Source organism: Anser brachyrhynchus (genome assembly GCF_964034855.1).
Source record: "Anser brachyrhynchus genome assembly, chromosome: 5".
Classification (NCBI taxonomy): domain Eukaryota; kingdom Metazoa; phylum Chordata; class Aves; order Anseriformes; family Anatidae; genus Anser; species Anser brachyrhynchus.
This window is the reverse complement of record NC_137699.1, coordinates 43212095-43234874: the sequence shown is the minus strand read 5'-3', so window position 1 is coordinate 43234874 and position 22780 is coordinate 43212095. Positions and strand designations below refer to the sequence as shown.

The 22780-nt window shown below is 41.9% G+C and overlaps 1 protein-coding gene across 4 annotated transcripts in view; it reads left to right on the top strand.

The window, feature by feature from the left end:
* POMT2 (protein O-mannosyltransferase 2) overlaps positions 1–22780 on the top strand; it is a gene marked incomplete at its 5' end in the record, with an annotated part of 26828 nt that extends 4048 nt beyond the window's left edge. For 3 of the 4 annotated variants that reach the window (XM_080592303.1, XM_080592301.1, XM_080592304.1), the window contains 16 exons: positions 1235–1394; positions 4126–4232; positions 5210–5292; positions 6424–6533; positions 8613–8679; positions 9573–9645; positions 11249–11327; positions 12062–12213; positions 13766–13857; positions 15169–15245; positions 16856–16927; positions 17114–17173; positions 17385–17490; positions 19022–19162; positions 19787–19901; positions 20484–22780. In XM_080592303.1, the coding sequence (XP_080448429.1) occupies positions 1235–1394; positions 4126–4232; positions 5210–5292; positions 6424–6533; positions 8613–8679; positions 9573–9645; positions 11249–11327; positions 12062–12213; positions 13766–13857; positions 15169–15245; positions 16856–16927; positions 17114–17173; positions 17385–17490; positions 19022–19162; positions 19787–19901; positions 20484–20589 (1600 nt within the window). In that variant the 3' untranslated portion in view covers positions 20590–22780. The remainder of the gene's footprint in view (positions 1–1234; positions 1395–4125; positions 4233–5209; positions 5293–6423; positions 6534–8612; positions 8680–9572; positions 9646–11248; positions 11328–12061; positions 12214–13765; positions 13858–15168; positions 15246–16855; positions 16928–17113; positions 17174–17384; positions 17491–19021; positions 19163–19786; positions 19902–20483) is intronic. The other variant, XM_080592302.1, reaches the window with a different exon arrangement.

The following is a 22780-nucleotide window of genomic DNA, read 5'->3' as shown; positions in this document are numbered from 1 at the left end:
TCCAGAACAGAGAAACGCAGCTTAACAGTGACTGTTATCCTGTGAGCATTTATAAAATCCTGCTAGTCAAGGTAAAGAGTGTCATTTGTTGGGTTTAAAGAAATTGGTACCAAAAATTTAAGGGAAATACAGCCAGGATGTTTCTGAATAAAGCAGTTAAATTGCTCAGGATATTTGCTATAGACTTCATGAGAGGGGAGTGTTTGTTTATAGGTGTTTGGATATGTCAGAGGGCTTCTTTGTGTTTGGGCTGTACAGAGTAGTTACTGCACAATACATCCAGAATTTGAAGGCATAAAAGCTTAGAATATTGTGTGATATATGAGCATTTTTTGCTTCATGCAATATTCAAGTACTGCTCATATAAGTCTTAGCATGATTGCAGCACACATGGCTGAAGCACAGCCTGCAGCGTCAGGTAAGGCCATCTAAGGCTGTTCCCATCTACAACACGTCCCCCAGGGAGTTAAGGCACTGAGGTATAGGGCAGGGTTTGATCAGCTCGCGATGTAGCTTTGTGTGCCTTGACCTGAACTTTTCTCTCATGGCTTAGAAAACAGGATTAGCTCTAACTAGTTCATTTTATGTAAATTAAAAGCCAGCTCTATCTCTTGTGTTGCTTAGCAGGGCACAAGGATTTTTAGTCAAAATGCAACTATGAAGTTGATACTTGCCTGTGCAGTGAAAGCTTTTAAATTTCTGGTCATCTTCTCTCATCTTTTCTCTGTGGTTTGGTTTTAGTTTAGTTTGTAATTTTATTGCTTTTTGCTGCAACTTTTGTTTGTTCTTTGGACAGATGTTCTCCACTGTGGTCTTTCTGCTTTACCAAAAGTGGTTGCTCTGTTTGTTCTGTCCTCCATTGTGTCCTTAACTTTCTGAGTGATGTAAGCTTGCATCTTTATGTAGCGAGAGTCCTAATCTTCAGACTTTCCAAGTGTGGGTTTTTCTTTGTACTAGTATTTCAGTTTATGCCTGTATCTGTGTCCCCTTCCTTAAAGGGGAGATACGGGGCTGCCTAGGCTTAAGTGATGGGCTTGTCTGAGCTGTGTATGGAGTGTATCCTTGCATCGTTCTGAAATTAAAGAAAAACATTTCTTTCTAGTCCTCATGGGCTCCTGAGAAGAAGATGGAATGTAACTTTGCAGGATAGTGATTTGGTGTTTGTTTTCCTGATCACAGCTTCCCGTTCCTGTAGCGATCATTTATTCTCTGACCTGCTCTGTGTGTCCCGCAGGCCATTTTCTGCCTCCTGGTGGTTCTGGCTGAGCCTGACTGGGGTGAACCTTGCTGGAGCAATGGGGGTAAAGTTTGTTGGCCTTTTTGTAGTCCTCTTGGTTGGTCTGAACACAATCTATGATCTGTGGGACTTGCTGGGGAACCTCAGCCTGTCACTGGTGAGTGTCAAAAACTTTTCTTTTATGCTAAGGGTTTCTTTGTTTTGCTTTCTTTTGCCTCTATAAGTCTCCTAGTTTTTGACAACCACGGAAGCAAACGGCGATGCTCTGTCTGCAGCAAACAGGCACCTGAGGTAGATGACAAAGATTAAAGGTGAAAGTTACAATGGGAAAAATTATCGCCATACGTTTTTAAGAAACACATACTACAACAGGATATATCTCCGTATCCTGTATCTCATAGGAGCACAAAAAAAGGTTGTGGCTTTTTCCTGAGAGAAACTATTCCAACCTTTCCAGTTGGATGAGTTTTATTTCAGTCTAGGCTGAAAATGCTCATCGGCAATGGCTGTACAATGGCCCAAAGCAAGATGTCCAACACTGTTTTGTGACCTTCTGAGGAGTATGTGCTACCTGGCAGGCAGGCATGTCATGCAGCGCCTGGTTTACATGAGCAGAGCAAGCTCAGGCTGTGCTTGATGGGAGTGCAGTGGCCCAGGCTGCATGGCAGTGGTGTGCTGTAGGTGGGTCGTGGGCAAGCTCTGTAACATGCAGTCTCTGTAGCTCGTCCTGAGGATGGAGGGAGCTGTAGACTGCTTGATTTCACACACATTTAGTTCTTGTAAGCGCTAAGAAATTCACGAGTGTATTTGGGTGCCCTGTTCTAATCTATTGCATTTTGCGTTTGTGGGCTGTGAAATCTGATATTTGGAGAAATACCTTGATATCCCATTTGCTATCTGGCAACCAGCAGGAAAAAAATATAATTCTTCAAGCACACCTTTTAAGAGGTGTTCAGTTTGCCTCTTGTCTCAGCCTCTTCTGAAACTTAAAAATCCTGTTTCTTTCACTTACTACTTCTGTCCTGTCTCATAAACAGTGGGGGATTTGGGGGACTTTTTCTATTCCTGCTGTGTGATCTGTTTTCTCTGATTAATGGGAATCAACATGGGCTGCAAAGATGCAGTGTTCCGGCTCCGGAGAAGCACTTCTTGAGCAGAGTCAGTTAATTGCATTTGAAATGGAACAAATCCATCATGTCTAAGCTTTCTGCCAGCAGACGGCTGCACAGTGATTTCATTTCTGCTGCTGGCAGCAAAGGCAGCAAGCCCCTGAGTGTTAGAATATGTAAAGAAATTTACTCCAGAAGGTAGATGCTTTCTGAATAACAAAATATTTGGCAATTGTAGTGCTTGAGAAGGGGGGAGGGGGGGTGGAACTGAGGATCAAACCCACAAAGCCTGAATAATTTCTCTCTGCATTTGTTAGGAAACTCTTCATGATTATTTACATGCAGGGTTTTGGGGAATAATTTGATTTCTAGAATTCTCAGCTTAACTTGGACCACTCTTCTGGTTTTCTTGATGTTGTCCTTCATGTGCATTTTCTTTTTGGACTTTGCATTGAAGTCTGTAGTTAGAGAAATCTTTTTCACACAGATTAAAGCATGTTTTAGTCATTTTGACTAGGGAACTGGAGGTTAGCTCGTATGGTGCTGTGCTACAGAAATGTGGTTATGTGCCATCAGTCAGCGTTTTTCCAAGTGTCCAGTGGTTATCAAATGTTCTGCCCAAGTATCTGGGCTGAGCAACTGCTTCGTTTGTTGGCTTCAGTAGGTTCTTTGTTTTGTAAAATACTCAGCTCTTAGAATCATAGCATATCCCGAGTTGGAAGGGACCCATAAGGGATCATCAAGTCCAACTCCTGGCACCGCACAGGTCTACCGAAAACTTTAGACCATTTCTCTTTCCCCATTACTTCTGAAATCTTTGGATCTGGTGTTAATGGATGGAAAATGATTAGCTTAATGATTGTGTGATAGGTATCACAAAAAAAAAAGACAGTAAGTGCGTTTGCCTTTATCAGCTTTGTAGTTAGATGTGGACGTTTAGCAAACAATTTTTGCTGTTCAAGGTATTTTCTTCTCCCACAGCTATTTATTACCCATTGTGTACTTCAGATTATGTGCTCTGTTACCTGCAGTGTCAGTAGGATGTGAATGTGCCATCACATATTGGCCACCTGTGTGCAAGCGACCTCTCCCAGTGATTTAAATCAAGTGCTCTGCTTTTGTGTTGAGGCAGCTGAAACGCTCGTAGGATTTGCTGCTGACTTTTCTATAACTTCTGGCTGAGGAGCAGCAAAAGAAGTTGCAGTATGAAAGTGTCCTTGCTAAATGAGCTGGTTTCAGTGACTGAAGCATTTCTAGCCCTTGTTATATTCACATCTTTGCTTGGTGGCAGTAGTGCATGTAGCAGCTTGTGTGCTCATGTTTTCATTTTCCCTTTTGCTTACCTTTAAAAATTGCTATTCTAGAAGCCGTCTCCTTGCTGTGATTGTATGTCAAGATGAGTACCACTGGTAAACAGGTTTTTCCTTTTCAAAGGCATCAAGGACCAAACAGGTCCTTGTTTTCAAAGTTTTGTCAATGGGAGCTGCCCAATTTCCTTCCCTAAAGTTAGGGATATTCAGTATTTTGGGAAATTAAAATATCCCATTGTCTTTTTTGTCTTCCCTCCAAGAGCCTGAAATTTCAAGGTTACCACAGCTCTGCATTTTTGAGATGCACAGCAAACTCTGCCCAAGCTTTTACCTTTCTCTAGGCCTCTTTGAGCTAATTCTGCAGCCTGCTGTGCATGTGTGCATGGCAGACTGCTACTCAGAGTCCTGCGAAGTATGGAGTGGAGTTGTCTGTAGCTACACTGTTTGATCCAGGCTATGTTTATTACAGGTCATGTTTGGGAAGCATTTACTGGCTCGTGTACTCTGCCTCATCCTACTCCCGCTTGCCCTCTACACGGCCATGTTTGCTGTTCATTTTACAGTGTTAAATAAAAGGTATTTTATAATTCTTTTTTTTTTCCAGTAGAAAAATCATCTGTCTATACTTTGAATTAAAGACCATTGATTATGGATTTCTCCATTTTCAGCATCAGAAGCACAGCCACAAGCTGTGTCTTTGTTTAATTCCCTTCCCAGACTCCCGCATTGTTCTTAGAGAAAGGCTCTGGCCAAGCTGGCAGTGAAACAGAGTTTGACCTTGAGACTTTGATGTGCCAAGGAAGTATCCTGACCAAACCCTCCGTATTCTTTTTTTTTCCTTCCCTTTCTTTCCTGGACCTGAAAATGTCTCAACTCCATTCCTTTTTGTAACTATATAAAAAAAAAAAAAAAAGCATTGCATTCCTGAAAAAAATCTTTGACAGTGATTAAAAATGTCTAGTAAGTGTGCCCAAAGACTCTATTCTGAATGTCTGCCACTAAGGAATGCTTTTTATGTGGAAGGAGCACAACAGCAGTAAAATCATCAAGTAATGTTTTCCCATATGCTAATGTTAAGAGATGAGATTAATAAAGTATTTCACCATTAAAAAGAATATAAAATTAAATCTCTTATTTTTCAGTTTAAGTCAGCTGGTTTTACCTCTAACCTATTAGCAGATATGAGACTTCTGGAGCCACAGGGACAGGCTTTGTTATATCTGACCTGACAATGGGTCAATTTATTTGTTAGAAGAACACCTCGAAAGATGGTTGGTGGTGCCAGAAGGCATACATCGTTGTGTTCTCAAGTCCTTCCAACTCTGGGCAATTTCCTGCAAGAGAGTGTGTATCATGTATCTGTTGTGATTCACAGCATTAGAGGTGCATCTAAGGCAAATCCAGGCAGTCTTCTCCTTAGGCCATCTGGTTTTGTCTTTGTCTTTTTTTCTTTTTCATTTTCCTTCTGTAAAAATGAATTGGTAGTGCAGGATAGTTTTGTATGCTTGTTTTGCCAGATTTCAAATTGTCATATTCTTTGTTCTATTTTGTAGTGGTCCTGGCGATGGTTTCTTCAGTTCTGCCTTTCAGTCCCAGCTGATCGGGAACAATCTTCATAATGTCTCCATTCCAGAGCGTGAGTGTCCCGGGGAGTAAACTGCTCTGAGTATTGTCAGCGTACTTGGGAGTTTAAGTAAAAACAACATCTTCTGTGAGTCAGTGCAGGACCGTGCAGATCATGCCTTTGTGGTCATGGTCAGGTCCATGCTGTTCCTCTGTATGGTTTTATTTATCAGATTTATCAGCAGAAAAGAAAAAGGCTGAAAATTAGATTGTGCTTAGTGCACGGTCACTAGCTGTGTCTTCATTTTACTTCTTGAGGGAAAGGCACCATTTTGAGGGATTTGACAGTGTTGTGTGCATGCAGCTGCTCTTCTTTTGTTGGCCTTCGGTGTTGCTTGAGACAACAAAAAGATTTGTCCTGTTCAGCTTAGATTTGTAGGTGTTCGGATATGAGATTTGTTGCCAAAAGAAGCGTGTAAATTCAAACTACCTACTCCTTTGTGTCACAGCATGCCCCTGGTCCTGCTGTTTTGTAGTCAGCATGCATACGGACTTAAGAGAATGATGGCTCTGTGGTTGCTCCCTAATCCTCTAGTTCACTAGGGACTATTGAGTCTTTGATATGCATTTGCTGTCTGATTACTATAGCTTTTCTCTGTCTGTTCCTTGCTCCAGAGCTGCTACTGGGAGAGCATCAGGTCCTTTCTCCCAGATGATCCACTTGTGTTGGGAGGGTGTGAAGGAAGAAGGTGTCTTAAGGCAGAGTACCAGCTGATAGCTGCCTGAGCTTGCCTCCCTTCCCTCTTGCGTTGCTGTAGGGGTTGGAGGATGGAGTGCTTCAAACTAGTCATGTGCTTTTCAAAATTGATTATGTTTTAATTTGACCAGCTACGCTTATGGAAAGGTATCTCAAGCCTCTCTCTATGGAAATTGGATACAATTAACCTATCACTTCTGTTTATGGGAGAATAGGTGGAGAATTTTAAAAGGTTCAAATATTTTGTAACAGTTTTACTGAATAGTGGATGGTGATGGAAGGTAAGCTTGCAATGAGCTGTTTGGAGTAATATGTCAAACAGGAAGCGAGCTCTCATCAAAACAAAGCAGGAACATACATGCCTAATCAGAGCACCGCAGGCTGGCTGCGGGAGATATTTATAGGAGAGCTGCCTTATGCTTTTTTCTCTTGTTCCTTCCTGTTTAGATTTGGCATACGGATCTGTGATCACGATGAAGAACCTTCGGATGGCAGGGGGATACCTTCACTCCCACTGGCACCTCTACCCAGAGGGCGTAGGGGCTCGCCAGCAGCAGGTTAGTGCCCTGCCCCTGACTGCAACCATCTTACTCCCATTGCACTTAACATTATTTGTCATGGTGACAGGAGCTGTGTATTTACTCAGCACGTTATCCTCTCAGTGCCACGGCTGTGCACTTGGCTTGGAATCCTGAGTAAAAAGGATGCTTGAGAGCCCACCAGCTTGTACCAAAGAGGTGACTTACAGTAACAAAACTTTACTGCAGTAGCAAGACCACTCTCTGTAGACGGTGGCCTTGAGGACTTAAAAATAATGTTCTGTAATGAAAGTGCTGTTGTTACCTCAAGGAAGGCAGTAAAACTTAAGTTTAAAACAAATCTATTACTTTCCCTTGTAGGTTTTGTTGCTGTATGTTAAAGTCAACAGAATAGGAGTGCTGGGTGTTGTTTTCATACCTGCCACGGGCTTTGTGACCTTATGTGAATTACTTCCTCTAGTGCCTTGCTTTCCTCATCTGCCAGCAGGGAATTTGTAAGGCTTTGTTCATTAAATTGGTTGTCTGTATATTTGTAAGCCATTCATTAACCATAAAGAAAAGCGCTTAGCTGAGCTCTTTAAGGGCTTACGTTTAAGTGACAAACCAGTAAATCGAAGTGTAAATCAGAAACCATATTACTATTGCTAATTAAGTTTTAGAGAAATTAAGTGCATTTCTTATTTTTGTCTGTCTTCATCAGGCTTCATAAATCTTTGCAGCTTCTGTGGCTTTCCCAAGATACACTCTGCAGTTTGCATGTTAGTGTCTAAAAATTGTTCTGAACTCCTTGAAAGAAAGTTTCCAGAGAAAAACAGGTGTTTTTAACTCCATGAAGCCTCTGTTATGAGGAGGAGGTTTTGAAAAACATTTTTTTTATTAAGCATGTTTTCCTGCTGTTCTTGCCAACCAAAAATTCTAATACTGTCATGCAACATTGATGTTTTTTACTGTAGATGGAGATATAATACCAAAACTTGCCCAAGGATAGGCCAAATTAAAGTTCAGAGCATGCTTCCTGACAGTAAAAGCAAGCGAGGGGGATTTGGAGGATGCTGATGAGAGTTTCCTTGAGAGTGAGTAAATGGGACAAGGTAGAGACTTCCCCGCCACCGCCACCCTGTGATCCCTACCCTGACAGTGGGATCAGTTAGGGGACTCGGAGAGTTTTGGGGGTATGGAGAGGGGAAAGGAGTTCAGAGCTTGGAGGAGATTTTGGGGAGGAAAAGATGGAGACTGTGATCTCTCTTTGCTTCCTCCATCACCTCCTCTGATGATGATACAACCTCAAAGTAAGAGAACTCCCCCTTTTTCCCACACGAAGATACTCCTGTATGCTCTGCCTCAGTCACCCACCTGCTGGGCTGTCTGCTTGCATCTGAGTGGGAGGCACAGGTGTGGGATTGGGATTGGGTCCTGGAGAGTAGGGCTTGCTGCTTCTGTGGCTGGAAGGGGAGAGTGAGCAAAGAGGGCACAGTTCCTCCTGCTGGGAAGGTAGCCTCCCATAGCAGCACCCTGGGGCCGAAAGGTCTCCCCTGCTCTTGGTAGCAATTAGAGCAGTTACTCTATGTGAGGCTGAGCAGGCTGGTGAAGATTAGCTGGGTTATAATACTGCTTTAACAGCTGATCCCTGAATCCTTCTGACTTTGGATTTTTTGGCAGAAGTATTGTGATTGTCATAAGCAGTCTGTTGTCATAAATATCTACCAGCGATGCCTGTCTGTAAAGCCAGTGCTGTTTCCATCTACTCATACTGGTCAGTGATTATTCACACACTTCAGATTTCGATATCCTGTTGTAGAAGGAACCTCTAAAGGCAAGCTGTATGGTTGGAAGATGTTAACTCATGATGCATGTGAACCACCATTAAGTGTAGTGCTCTAGTGCTCCGGAGTGGATGTGCTGAACCCTGAGTAAAGGGTGGGTTCCTGGTTAACTTGGGTCAGTAACTAGCTTTCTAGAGTGAAATACTGTAGAAGTCTTCCCAGGTTTTCTCTGTTAGTAGTGCATTTGTTTGGGACTTTGATTTGCTGGCAGATGCATCTTTGCTATCACCGGCTTTATTCTTGTTTGGTAAAATAATTTATCCTGTGCTTTTAGGTCACTGCCTACTTACATAAAGATTTGAATAACCTGTGGATTATAAAGAAACATGATTCAGATGCAGGTAACAAATACCAGTAAAGAGCCTTTCATAACTGCTGCTTCAGTTTTTAACATAAATATGCTGAGTTCCCTCCAGGGCAAAGTATCCTTCATAGATAAGAGGAGGGGAGGAGGAAAAACAAAGGGAATCTGACTCCGTCTTCGTCAACCCTATTTGTGTCTACCATTTTTTATTTTATTTTTTCTCCAGGATGTACAGTAAAACTAAATTAAGCTTTTTTTGGCTGAAGGTTGCATTGACAACTTTTCGGTCAGGTAGGGTTGCCAATAATGGAGAGGAAATTAATCTGAGCTCAGTTAATATTTTGTGGAGTCTGTTATTATGGCTATGAGTCCTGGAGAAGTTGGTTCCTGGTATGTTCTGATACATGGTGTTCAAGTGATTTGCATGGATGCTTGCTTGGGACAACATAGATTATTGAAGGTGATATTCTCTTGATTTAGAATATCAGTTAGTGTAGCTGAGGCATGTTTGGTCTAGGATAGTTTCCTTTCTACACCTGCAGCACACGTATATAAAAATTGACAAGGAACACTCTAAACAACAAAGAAATGCAAGTAACCTATATATTACAAAGTTATAAACAGTCTTACAAGTGTCATTTTATAGTCCATGAAATTAAAGTGTAGATATCTAGTTTTGATGTTCAGTTAGCCTAACCAGACATCCTCTTTATTTAAGGGCACTACGTGCTGCTTCGGGTCATATTACTCTATGGAGTAACCCTCAGGGTTGTTCTTTAAACTCGAGTAGACTAGAGTAGTGATTTACAGTAAGCTTACACAAATTAGTTTGCCTTGTATTGTCTGCTTGAGGCATGAATGTTCCCAGAAAACCTTGAGACCCTGATTTGTTTGTCAGTGCTTTGGTTATGATTAGTTTTCTTCCTCCAGCAGATCTGTCAGACCCCTCCAGCCCTGTGGAGTTTGTGAGGCATGGAGATATTATTCGCCTGGAACATAAAGAGTAAGGATGATTTCTGGGATGTGAAGAGACCGAGTGATTGAGTAGAACTGGAGGGAGATTTGGCCTGCCAAAGACTACACGGTTAGGCCAGCACAAGCTGGTTCTGGGGCAGAGGTGTCTGTATGTCTGCATTGGCAATGTGGGCTTTGTGGAGGTTTTCTTCTTTGGTTTATGTTTTGATGTGTGTCTGTAAAATGGGAAACCTTTAACAGAAGCACGCAACTTCATTAGCAGTACCTACCTCAGCGGCACAGGGACGTGTTCAGCTATGTGAGGTGCAATAGTAAAGATAACTCTTCTGCAAAGAAGCAATTCAAAACCCATGTTCTGTCATTTTTGTCCTCTCTCTGAGTTTGTTAGGCAAATTGAGTGTGGTGTTCTGCCAGTGTATTGCAAGTGGCTTGTTCTTGTGTGTATAGGCATCATCTACTGCAAAAGCTCTAAGCAGCACTGAGATCACAGCGCTGAGACATTTTGAACAAAAATGTTGGCTTTTGCCTTCGTGATGAATAAATGAGGGGGAAGTAGGGGAGCCCTAGCGACTTGATATTTAATCTTCATCTCTTCTAATGTCACAGTGCCATAATGCTCTGTGCTATCACGGCTTTTATTTCTTAACAGAAGTTCTATATTTGTGAGCCTGGAAATCATGCCTTACTGCATGCAGTATTGCACATTGACAAATCATTGCGTAAGTCTTTCAAAAAGATTTTAAGACTTTAAAAAAAAATGGTACATTGAACCTTGGGTTTTACTGCTAAGTATATGATAATGAAAGTGGTAAAATCTTGGTTTGGCAATACTGGGCTTGCTTAACTTACATGCTGGAGGGGAATTCTGCAGAATGGGAGGTAAAACTGCAGCGTTGGGGAAAAGATCCAGCAGGTGGCTCTCCTCTCTTTGCAGACAGATTTCATCAAGTGTGGGCAGAGGCTTTGTGTGCAGATAAGGCAGAGCTAGATGCTGCTGTATTGTTGGTGAGGGAGGCTCATAATGAGTAGATTTAGTAAGAACCGACCAGGATATGGCCAGGCTTTTCTGGTTGCCTCATCTAGCAGTCCCTGCCAGAGTGAGAGGCTGGTCTAATGGGGGCCGTGATCCCCCACCTCATTAAATCTGACCAAAAGGTACAGTCTTTCCCCACAAAAGTAAAACTGATCTAGAGAGGTCAGGATCTTGTTCTGCTTCTCGCAAGAGCAGGACTGGCAGTTCCACCTTTCTCCTTTCATAAGAAGGAAAAAAGCACGTGTGTATGTGGGTGGACGTCAGTGCAGTTTCACCTAAATGTTTTTGATTTACGAGCTGTGGTAAATTACCACTTGGAGGTGGTGGTTTCTAGCCTGAGGGCTGAATTTATTCATGGTGTCCTTCTTTGCCAGCACTGCCCAGTGTGGCGTAAACTCAGAGTTGCGTGGTGGGAAGCGGCTGTTTCACTCTGTGGCCCCATTGCTATTGAAGCTGCATCTTGCTCTGCCCTTCGATGGAATTTGGTGGTCAGAGTGCTGGTGGCTGTCTCTGAATGCCTCAAACCAAAGATCTTATCACAAATTCATTGAGATGTTTTAAACAAACAAACAAGGTTTAACTTTTAATTTCATTCCAGAACTTCTAGAAATCTTCACAGTCACCAGCACGAGGCTCCCCTGACGAGGAAGCATTTTCAGGTCACTGGCTATGGAATAGTAAGTGAATGGCAAGAGGAAGCAAAAGCTGTTTGTGGGGGGGGGGAGTTCATACTGTGCCATGGGGATTTACTTCTGCTCTTAGTTTGTTTGCCAGGGTGGTATGTGTAAATGTAGATCTACCGGCTTGGAGGAGAAGTTGGTCTAGTATAAAATAGCTTATCTTATTTAAGGTCTGTTTAATATGAACACAGACAAGAAAATAACTTAAGCTTTAATGTCAGTCTAGCTTTGGCAGCCTTCAACTCCATAAATGCCAAACTGAGCAACCTTGAAGTTGCTCTGACAAGTATTATTTTATGTATTTGGCCTTGTCACGTAGACAACTGGCTTTTGTTGACAGAACGGTGACAGAATTTTGAATCATGAAAACGAAATCTGCTTTGAGGGCTGAATTTCCAAAGGCTGTTGCCTAAACCCTTTCTATGAAGCAGCCAAGTTGCCCCCTTTTTGAAACGTAACTCTGAGCCACAGTCAAGTATGAATTTGAAGCAAAAAAAAAAAAAAAGGGTTGGCAAGATAAAAATGTGTCTGTGGTAGTTGCTCATGTCTAGAATCCTCCGTTTCTTATGGGGAATCTCTTCTGTGAAGTCTGAGTAATGGTAGTGTGGGCTCTTTTGTTTAGCTTTGTCATCACTGGAATTTCAGAAGTTTGTATTTGCAGTACTTCAATTGCGTGTGTCTTTTGGTTAGGTTTGTTTGTTTTTCTCTCCTATGGTGTTTTTCCATGGCAGAATGGGACAGGAGACTCCAATGATTTCTGGCGGATTGAAGTGGTGGGCAGAAAGCCTGGGAAGCTTATCAAAGTCCTGCGGAGTCAGGTCCGGCTAACCCACGTGGCCACAGGTTGTATACTGGGCTCTTCTGGAAAGACTCTGCCGAAATGGTAAGTAGCTTGCATTCCTTGCCTGCCCCACCCCACACGGCCTGGAGCTACCATGTTCATTTGCTTATTGGTACTTCTAAATTTAAACTGAGCAGTAACCATGTTTCCTCCATTTCTTTATCTTTAAAAGAATAATAATAAAAAAAAACTTAAAATAACTTAAAAGGTACTTAAAATACAACCAGATGATCAGGGTTAGGGTTATGCAGCTTGTTATGGTGAAGGTGCGTGCTGGGCAGCGGCTCTGAAAAATCATATCCCCTACCAAGAGATCCAAGATTGGCATGGGCATAATTTTGTCATGCATTAAGATCAGGAGGGGATGACAGCTGTGTTCTTCAAGGCCTGTTTTAGCCTCAACGTTCACCAAAACTGCTAGAAGCTGGGGCAGTTCATGCTGCTCCATACCATAATCCTCCAAACCTATTGTTATCGGTATTAACTTCTTTTGTTGTTGGAAGTTCTTCTGCCATTTTTATGTGAGGCATTTGAAGTGTGAGGGCAGTGGTAACAATCTGATGTTAACAGGGCATGGGTTTTAATATGTTCACGGTTTATGTATCTTCATCACAAAATGAGGTGCATGCAGAGACATCCAGACTAATGCCAAACAAGCTGCTGTATCTGCACAGCTCTGCTGTGTGGGATGCTAACACGGATCCTGAAGCAGCAGGCTTCTGCTTCCAGAGCTGCCTCTGTTACTGCTAGCTTAGGTTTCCCTTCACTCTTTTATGGTTTAAAAAAAAAAAAAAACTACTAAGAAATCCGGCGGATGCTGAATCATGGTGAGTGCAGGCAGATACCTCTGCTGGTGACTGCCTGGTCAGGAGTGCAAATGGCATTTATATATATTTCAGCAAGACTGGGTTCATGGGTAAATAATGTGTTTGGTTTTAAAAAAATAAATCACTGTCTCTGACAACAGCATTCAGGAAGGGAGGTATATATTTTTTTGTACTAACACAAACTTACCCTGTGAGTGAAAGTCACTGCTGCAAAATATTTATGACAGTAAGAGCTGAGGGGAAAGAAAACCCAGGTAACTGCAAATAAAGATTTTTTTTTTTAAGACTTTGAAGGGAAATAATCACTGTCCTTCAGAGAGCTAAGTGATGGTTATTTAATGTAATTAATTAATTAGTGGAAGTAAGCTTGCTGTGTGGCAGTAGGTAGAAAATTCCTTATTAATCTGTCAGATTACTGCAGGGTCTGATGCACTTTCAACCAAAGTATTTGGTGTGACTTGCTAGAGATAGGGCGACAGAGCAAGTGAACTGTTGGTGGGATGCTCTAAAGTTGATCCTTCGTTTCTGTAAAAGTTTCCGTAGGCATGGATTGACTTGATGATGGTGATTCCTTTTTTTTCTGGAGAGACTGTAAGGGTTGACTTGAAGTTGTCAACATGCAGCTTCTTTGTGCTTAGTGTTTTGACGTTAGGCACCCAAATTTAGAAATGTGGCCCGTATATTTTGTGGAATTTTTATGTAGGCTTCCTTTCAAATCTGTTTTGGTTTCTACATGGCGGGGTAGTGTCTGACCTGTTGTTCCTCAGGGGCTGGGAACAAGTGGAAGTCACCTGTACACCATACCTGAAGGATACTCCCAATTCCCTCTGGAACTTTGAAGATCATATCAACCCCAAGTGTGAGTCATTTATTTTCCTTTACTTTGAGGGTCCATTTTGGCTTGCTGTTAACAGAAAGGATGAGCTATCAGATGGCAAGAACTGACAGTCAGCGTTTTGGATTTGTCTGTTCTTCCACAGCTCAGGAGCAAACTTGCTAAACTTGGGCCAGTTGTTCAGAGATGCATAGCCAAGGGAAGGTTCACATCGGATAGCAGGAAAAGGTTCTTCACTGGGAGGGTGGTCAGGCACTGGAACAGGCTTCCCAGGGAAGTGGTCACAGCACCAAGCCTGCTGGAATTCCAGAAGCATTTGGGCCGATGCTCTCAGACACGTGGTTTAATTTTTAGGTAGTGCTGTGTGGAGCTAGGACTTGGATGGGACAGTCCCTTCCAGCTCATATTATTTTATGATTACGTGACTTCACTGTTTGGACATTAAATTTGTGATAATGCTTCAAGTGTAGTGGAAAATAAAAACACATTTTAAGGATTTTGAGATTGTCCTGCATAACAAAAGTATGAAGCCTTATAGGCACTGTGGTGCAAGCTGTTATTTTTAACATCATTGGTTCAATTGGGAATCATTGCTCTTAGTATGTTGTGTATATTTTAATGATTTTTTTTAAGATCTACCCTGCTCTGGTATATTTTCTTCCTTCTCTTATGGGGTATGCTAAATAATGACTGCAGTGCCGTCAAGTAATAGATAGTAGAAGTATGACAAAGACTGGGAAGAGAACTGTGTGCCAGTAACGACAGATGGGCCTTGCAGCCTCATCCAGGAGTTAGATATGTGTCACAGCCTCATTTGGCCTGGATTGTTTGGTATCATTTTCCTCCCATGAATTGCAGATGACTTGGGCTGAGTTCCGAGTTACCAAAAAACTAGTGCTCCTCACCTTTTCAGAGCAACTGTGCAAATTGGAGGAAAGGAATCCTGGGCTTGTTGACTTGGTAGAGTTTCCTCTTCTGTTGTACTGCATTTTGTATTCCCACACTCATGGCTCATTTACAGATAAACAGCAGCATATGAGCAATGTCTCTAATTTCATCTAGAAATAGAGATCTGTTTATTTCAGGGACACTTACATATTTCTCTTGCTCCTGGAAGTAAAGGAGGAAATCTAGGAGTGCATCAGATGTGAAATTCACTGGGGGATACTTTGACTTCAAGCCTCTGCATTTAGAATATGAATGAATTGCATAGGGAATTAAAAGAGGTGCTAGAAGCAGATTTGTCACAGGAGGAGAGAGTTTAGTTTTATTATGCAACAGGCAAATAAAGATAAAACATACAGATTTCTAATCTATTTTTCTCTCTTTCTATAGTGCCCAATATCAGCCTGGATGTTTTGAAGCCTTCTTTTGCAGAAATTCTGCTAGAATCCCACATGGTTATGATCCGGGTAAGATACCATTAATTCCAGATGATCATTTTCTCTTCCTTTATCTCTCATTTTAAAAAGAAAGAAAGAAAAAAAAAAGGCATTTTCTGAGATATCTGGGTGATGGCTGTAAGCTAGGGCAGAATTTATGTGCCCCAGCAACCTACTTGCCTTTTTGCTTAGAAAAAGAGGTGGTCTTGAGGCTAATTTTTCCAAAAGTTTGGAAGCCTTGGGCTTGATGCCTAGCTCTACTGTTAAGGTGATTTAGCTACAGTCTAGTTCTGTAACCTCTTTGCTGCTGAAATTCTGTTCTGTAAAGGAGAGCTTAGGATATTTTCCTAACTTACCAGAAGGTTTTGAAGTTAAATTAGTATTTGTGAGGTAGGAGGATACTACTATGGTCAACTACTATGGTCACACTTAGGAAAATTAGGTAAACAGACACTTAAAAGCACAATAAATGTTTGAATTGAAAATGGAAAACTCCTGTTACTTTTTTAAAGCTTATTGAAATGCTGCATTTTCAGCTTTCCTCTTTATGCCTAAAGATATGTGCAAAAGAGAGAGATGGATTTAATATTTTCAGGGTGGATTGGTCTTGTGGTCTTTCCCTGTGTTTGTTCTTTGATCTTAGCCACAGCCCTTCTGCTTCTAGCTTCTCACTCCATCTGAAAATAATAGAATAGTCAGTTGGAAGGGACCTTCAAAGATCACCTAGTCCAACTGCCTGACTGCTTCAGGGCTAACCAAAAGTTAAGCATATTAATGAGGGCATTATCCAAATGCCTCTTAAAGACTGACAGGCATGGGGCATAAACCACTTCTGTAGGAAGTCTGCTACAGTGTTTAACCACACTCACAGTAAAGAATTTTTTCCTGATGTCCAGTCTGAATCTTCCATAGCACAGCTTTGTGCTGTTCCCACGTGTCCTGACATCAGTTACCAGGGAAGAGAGACCAGCACCTCCCTCTCCACTTCCCCTCCTCAGGAAATTGTAGAGAGCAATGAGCCTTCTTTTCTCCTGTCTAGACAACACAAGTACCCTCAGCCTCTCATAGGACATGCCTTCCTAACCCTTTTACCAGCTCTGTTGCCCTGTAGAATGGGAATGTACCACTTTAATATGGGAGTCTAAGGTTTAATTTGTTTGTTTGTAAAGGTGATCTCAAATCTGCAAAAGAAGGAAGGTAGTCAAACAACTTATTACTAATGTTAAGTATTTCCATGGCAACCAGTGATAACGTTGTCTCAGGTAAGAAAGCACCTGCATGAGTTTCCATGGAAATAATCTTTCTGAGGTTTTCATTTCAGAGTGAAAGGAAGCCTCTTAGTCTCTTACTGAACAGACATCTTATGCAACATGTATCCTTAGTGATAGAAAATCTGGAGAAGAGAAATGAGAGAATACTGCCTTTAATCATACCCAAAGAATGTTTTCACTTGCTCAATAGTATTAAGACGTTCTTTGTCCTCATTGTAACTATCTTCAGAAGATGATGTGTGCATGTGGTCAGAAAACAGTCTTTACTCAGGAAGAGTATTCTTGTATATTTGTAAACTCAGGTGTTTCTGAGCAGTCTCTGCAGCACAGCTGCCCACTCATTTCATTTTTTTCTTGATTTATTTGTAGGGGAACAGCGGCCTGAAACCAAAGGACAATGAAGTTACATCCAAACCCTGGCACTGGCCTATCAACTACCAGGTGTGTTGATCAGTCCACCTTCCTTTCAGTTCTCAGGTACTTTACAATGCTTCTCAAAGCACAGGACCTCTTAATCGCATTGAAGCTGTGTTGAAGGGAAGTTGTCTCACCTTTGACACTGTAGAAAATAAGAATAAGCTGCATTGATTCAAACCCATTTTGCTTACTCCTGGTTTGTTTCTTCAGGGTCTGCGTTTTTCTGGTGTCAACGAGACAGATTATCGGGTTTATTTGCTGGGAAACCCGGTAAGTTGGAACAGGAGATTCCAAGGCAGCGTCCTTAGCAAATTTTAGCTTACTTGTGCTTTTTCCAGTGACAGTGATTCTCTTACTCTTCTTTCTTTTGGACTGTCTCTCTCATTTTATTCTTATGCTTGCATGTAGCTTTTCATTTCCTTTCACGTGTTCATTCCTGTTTCCAGCCTTAAGTCCTAAATCTTTCTCTTTTCCTACATAGGTGGTTTGGTGGCTAAATCTGTTCACTATTGGGTTGTATCTTCTGACAGCGATTTCCACTGCAGTGGCACTGAAGAGAGGTGTCCAGCTGTCATCTGAACTCAAAGGTGAGGTCAGTTCTCCTATGCATCCTACATTATAGAATCTCTATCATAACACCCTGGTTTCCTGGCACAGAAATGCTGATGTTAGGATTTCTGTGTTAAAAACTTTCTCGTAAGTCATATTAAAGCCTCTGGAAGTTGAACATAATACTGGGGATCAGAAAGGTATCAGAAAAGCATCAGAAAGGTAAAAGTGTGAAAATTCATGGGCTGAGATCAAGACAGGTGAAGCAAAAGCTGCATGTGAAAGCAAAGCTAGTCAAGGAATTCATTTGCTGCTTCTCATTGGCAGGCAATTTCAGGATAGCAGGGCTCATCACACATAGTGGTTTCTTGGGAAGACAAATGCCATCACTCTGAATGTCCCCTTCTCCTCCTTTTTGTCCTTCTCTTTCTTTTCCCCCAGCTTCTATTACTGAGCGTGACATCATATGGCATGGGAAGTCCCTTTGATCAGTCTGTGCCAGCCGTCCTGGCTGTGTCCTTTCCTAGTTCCTTGTGCACCCCCAGCCTCCCCACTGGCAGGGCAGCACGAGAAGCAGAAAAGTCCTTGACTGTGAGCTCTGCTCAGCACCATCGGTGTGTCATCACCACTATTTTTATCAAAAATACGAAACGCAGCATTGTACAAGCCTCTATAAAGAAAATTAATTGTATCCCAGCCAAAACCATGACATTACTGCCTTTCGGAAACTAACAGATGCATATCTGTTGGAAAGGCTGGTTTTGATCTGGCATACCAGTATGAAAAGGTGATTAAAATCTGATGTTTTTTCTAACAGAGCTACTGACTGCAGCCAGGGTAATACAGCTTTTTGCAAATCCGAAGAAGTCATACCTTGCAGTTTACATCGATGGCTACTTATTTTTGTAGATCTCTGTGTTGGTAGGGAAATATCAAATATGATGTGACACTATTAAGTCAAATAATAACTTATTAGCTAATCTGCATGCAGACATCAGAGTTCTCAGTCCTTTCCCCATGCTGTGAAAGCTAAGCAGCATTTCTTTCCAGGAAAGGCTGGCAAAGTGATCATCTAGATGGCTTGTAGTCTCATTGCAAAGAACATAAAACATCGGAAACTGGAATGACCTAATTAGTCTAATGTGCATCCTGAGAAACTGCAAATCTGTTCTTAACGTGGAGCCACTAGGGAAACCTCCTGCCAATCCACTGAGACTTATGTCTTAATATATCTTTTTTGATAATTCTTATGTAAAATGTAATAATGTAATACAAGATACAAAATGCTATATAATAATAAAATGCAATAATACAAACATAGATGCAGTTATATAATATGCTCATTTTTCTCTTGGGAAGTGTTTGTGCATATATATAAAGAATGTAGCTAGGATAATGCAGAGGCTTGGACCAATTTCAGACCAATGCATGACTTACTCCAAAGATCATTCCTGTTTATTTTGCTGTGATTCACATGCTACTTACTGTGACAAGGCTTGTAAACAGGATCTCTTGTTGTTTTTTTTTTTTTTTTTTTTTTCTGCTGAAGCCTGTTTGTTTGTGTTCCAGAACTGTCCCGAGTTGTGCTTCGTGGTGGAGGGCAGATCGCTCTGGGCTGGCTCCTTCATTACCTCCCCTTCTTTATGATGGGCCGAGTTCTCTACTTTCACCACTACTTTCCTGCCATGCTTTTTTCCAGCATGTTGACAGGTAAATACAGAAGATTGAAAGAAGATGAGGCAGGGAAACAGGTGAAATTCTGTTAAATGGAAATTTTTCAGACTAAACAGTATATTTTCTTATTTTTTTCTGCTTGTGTAAAGTGCTTGAAAGCACTGACTAGCTGAAAATGTTTTTCACAAAGCAGCTTGCAGTGCCAAACTGTCTCTTTTTCACTGCCACACTGAAGAGGCAGTCATGTCTAGTGGTTAGGGCATTTGAATTGAGATGTGATTCCTATTCTCTGCTGTATCATTGTTATTTTATGTGCTTTTATATGTGTTACTTCCCTTTTTTTGCTGTCCTTACATTTCTGTCATGTCCATTTGTAATTCAGTCTTGGTAGTTTTTACTGTGATTTTTGTGCCACCTTAGTTAGCAGGCTGGGGCCCAGATCTCTTTTGCATTTATTCAAGTGGGAAGAAAAGAAAAAATAACTCTGCTGATAGAAAAAACTCTGCTAATAGAAAACAATCTGTATAATTCTGAAGGTTAGCAAGGTAAATAAATTTAAAAACTGACAAGGTTTTTTGGTGTTAATAGAGCTTGGTCAGCCCAGTCTGACTGAATGTAGCAACTTGTTTGCTCCTGATTTCTACCTCATTCTTCTCCTAGGAATCACCTGGGACACACTACTGAAGTTCTTTGCTGGGTTCTTGTCCCGCAGCACTGCAGCTAGAAGAGTATATGGAGGTGGGATCCTGGTACTGGTTCTGCTCATCATGTACAGGTGAGTGCTGAAAGAGTGCTGAAAGCTCAGCTTTTACTGAATGTGTAGCAACCACAGTCTCAGTGGAACCTTTGTGCCTGTTAACTGCCCTTAGCATTTGTCTCTGCCTCTCATCTCTGCTGAACATCAAGCCCAAACCTAAACTCTCAAATTTGATTAGATTCAGCATATGTGTCCCAGCAACATGTTTTAAAACATCTTTCCATTGCAGGGAATCTTTTCTTTTATTCTACCACTCAGTATGAATGCTCCATTCTCTTCTGAACTCCAGGTTCAGTGATCTCTGATTCTAGTCCCCATGCTAGATGATGCCAGATCCCTCAAACACAGGCAAATTCTTCATTGCTGTAGGCTTTCTCAGCTGGCTGTTCTTCAAAGCTACTGTTTTCTAAAAGAAAATGATACCTGTGAAGAAACTGTGTATTATGTGTTTATTGTGCTCAGCAGAGATTAGGATGTCACCAGTGAAGTTCAGAGCATCCAAAAAACAAAGGTCCCATAGGACGTCTGTATGGACTAACATGCTGCATTGTTCTTGAGACAGAACACCGTGCTGTTTCTGATTTTGGATTCTTTCTACAGCTTCTACCTCTTTCATCCTCTGTCCTATGGGATGATAGGACCCATGGCCTCCGACCCCAGCAGCCCCATGGCAGGGCTCCGATGGATGGACTCCTGGGAGTTCTAGAGCCAGCAAAGGGAGCCTGGAACAGAGAATAAGAAGCATGAAGACTGCTGCGTGTTGAACTGATTCTGGCACTTTGGAGGTGTGACTGTAAAATGCCCTCTCTCTGGCGTACTCTGGGTCTAGTAGCCCTGTTATTTTGGCATTTGTTTGCACTGCCTGCATTGGAGGATGCAAAAGCTGACCATGAGAAGGTTCTCTTAGAAAGACTTGTGTCATGAATCCTTAAGTTATATTCCTGGACAGCGGGCTGCTTAACTCTCAGTTCTTCTGAGCAGTGTATCAGAACTCTTGACAGGCAAACAGCAGTGGCATTCCAGCAGTCAGAGCAGGACAAGTTGGAGTGGGTGCAGTTGCATGTTCACGTGTGTATGTCTGTCTTCCTCCTTGCAATGTAAGTACCATTGCAGTGTGAGAGCCAGGTAGTGCCCAAGGCATTGGGATTTAAACCGTATTTAATGACCTTTCTTACGGCAAGGTTTTTCTTCCTAAAGCTTCAAATAAGCATGCGGGAATCTCCATACTGCTCAGCCCTGGCTGTCGGAATTTTTTGTTCTGACCCTGCATTTTTATAATGTGACTGAAAGGGGTCTGCTTGAAATCTCCTGAGCCACTGTGCCTTGTCTGTCTCCCAGGCCCTCTGCTGACAGAGGAGATGGAGATTGTTTATCCTTTTATACTGCCTTGCTTTCTGGTCACCTTTAATCATTTAGAGCAATGACCTAGCAGGCCTGCGCTCAGAGCCAGACTGTTCCAGCTCAGCACTTCGTAGCTGCTTTGCAGTTCTTCCTGAAACTGCTAAGGAAATTACAGTGGAAACAGCAGGTGATTTATGTTCTGCCCCAGTACACTGTGAAGATGGGTTTTTTGGGTGTGTGATTGTGACTGAAATGGTAGCTTGAAGATTTTAGACAACTGTCATTTGTCTTCTGATCCAAGCTATTCCAGTGCCAGTACCTATGGCATTTAGGAAAAAAGCTTCATTAATGAATGTGGCAGCTACAGAACTGGCCATTGGTTTCTGCACTCCATATTCCAATACTGAGCAAGTTCCCTCTCATAGATGGCTGTCCAGCTAATTAATTACTGCATTGAAGGAAATGTGAGGCCAGGCAAAACTTCTTTAAGTGTCAACAGCTCTTGAATGTTGAATCCACCCCTTCCAAGAAAGTGGAATATTGAGGTGCCTTTCTCCTCTACTAGGTCTACTTTTGTGAATGGTTCCTTTTAGTCCATCTGTGCTTTGCCCAATTTCAATTTCTTGTCACAGTTCATGGTCGCTACTTAGATCCCAGCTGTGTTCCTGTCTCAAGAACTAATATTTGCAAAACTCTTTTGTGTATGTTTCAAGGAACTCAAGCCTATCATTTCAGATTTCTTGCTCTGCTTTTCAGCCGTGCATCAAAATTGTGGGTACTGGAAGAGCAGCGTGTGTGTCTGTGTTTAGATGTGCATTCATTTCTCTTATCAAACCTTGAATTCTGATGTAACTCCTACAGCACAGAAGGGCTGCATTAACATCCCCAAGATAGTTGTTCTCCGTGGGGGACTGAGACTCCATCAGACTGGCTTTCATTCCTTTTTAATAGAGGAGTCATAGGATTGTTCAGCAAGGCAGCTGCTTGCTATTGTAAGGTTCTGGCGTGAAGTGTTACGTCTCTCCCCAGAAGGTGGCTCTTATAGAAACTAACTCAGATGGTAGAGGTCTATGCTTTTGATTGTAAAGGTTTTGAGTTAATTACCTGCTGATAATTCTTAGTGGGAAGTCATTGCACTAATTAGCTACTGGGTTTGATGATTCTCTTCCACTTGGCTGTTGCAGGAAGTGCCCCCACCTGCATGAGCCAGGGGTTCACAAAGGTGGTATCTACGAAAGAAAGATGGGGGAGAAGGCTGCAAAGTTCTTCAGATCCAGCTCTGTGTCAGGAGCTGTGAATCGTTAACTGCTGGCAGCATGGCAGACAGGCTGTGCAGTGCTGCCTCTGTGGCAATGTGAGTCAGCATCTGCTTTAGGTGAGATTACCAGCCCAATGCTTTGCTATCCTGATCCAGAGTTTTTCTTATAGTAGTCCCATTGCCATGGAGAGGAATTTCCACAAGAACTGATAAAAGCTGTGATTTGATTTTTTTTTCCAGCCTTTAACTTGTCTTTAACACTAATGGCAAAAAAAAAATAAAAATAAAAAACAAGAAA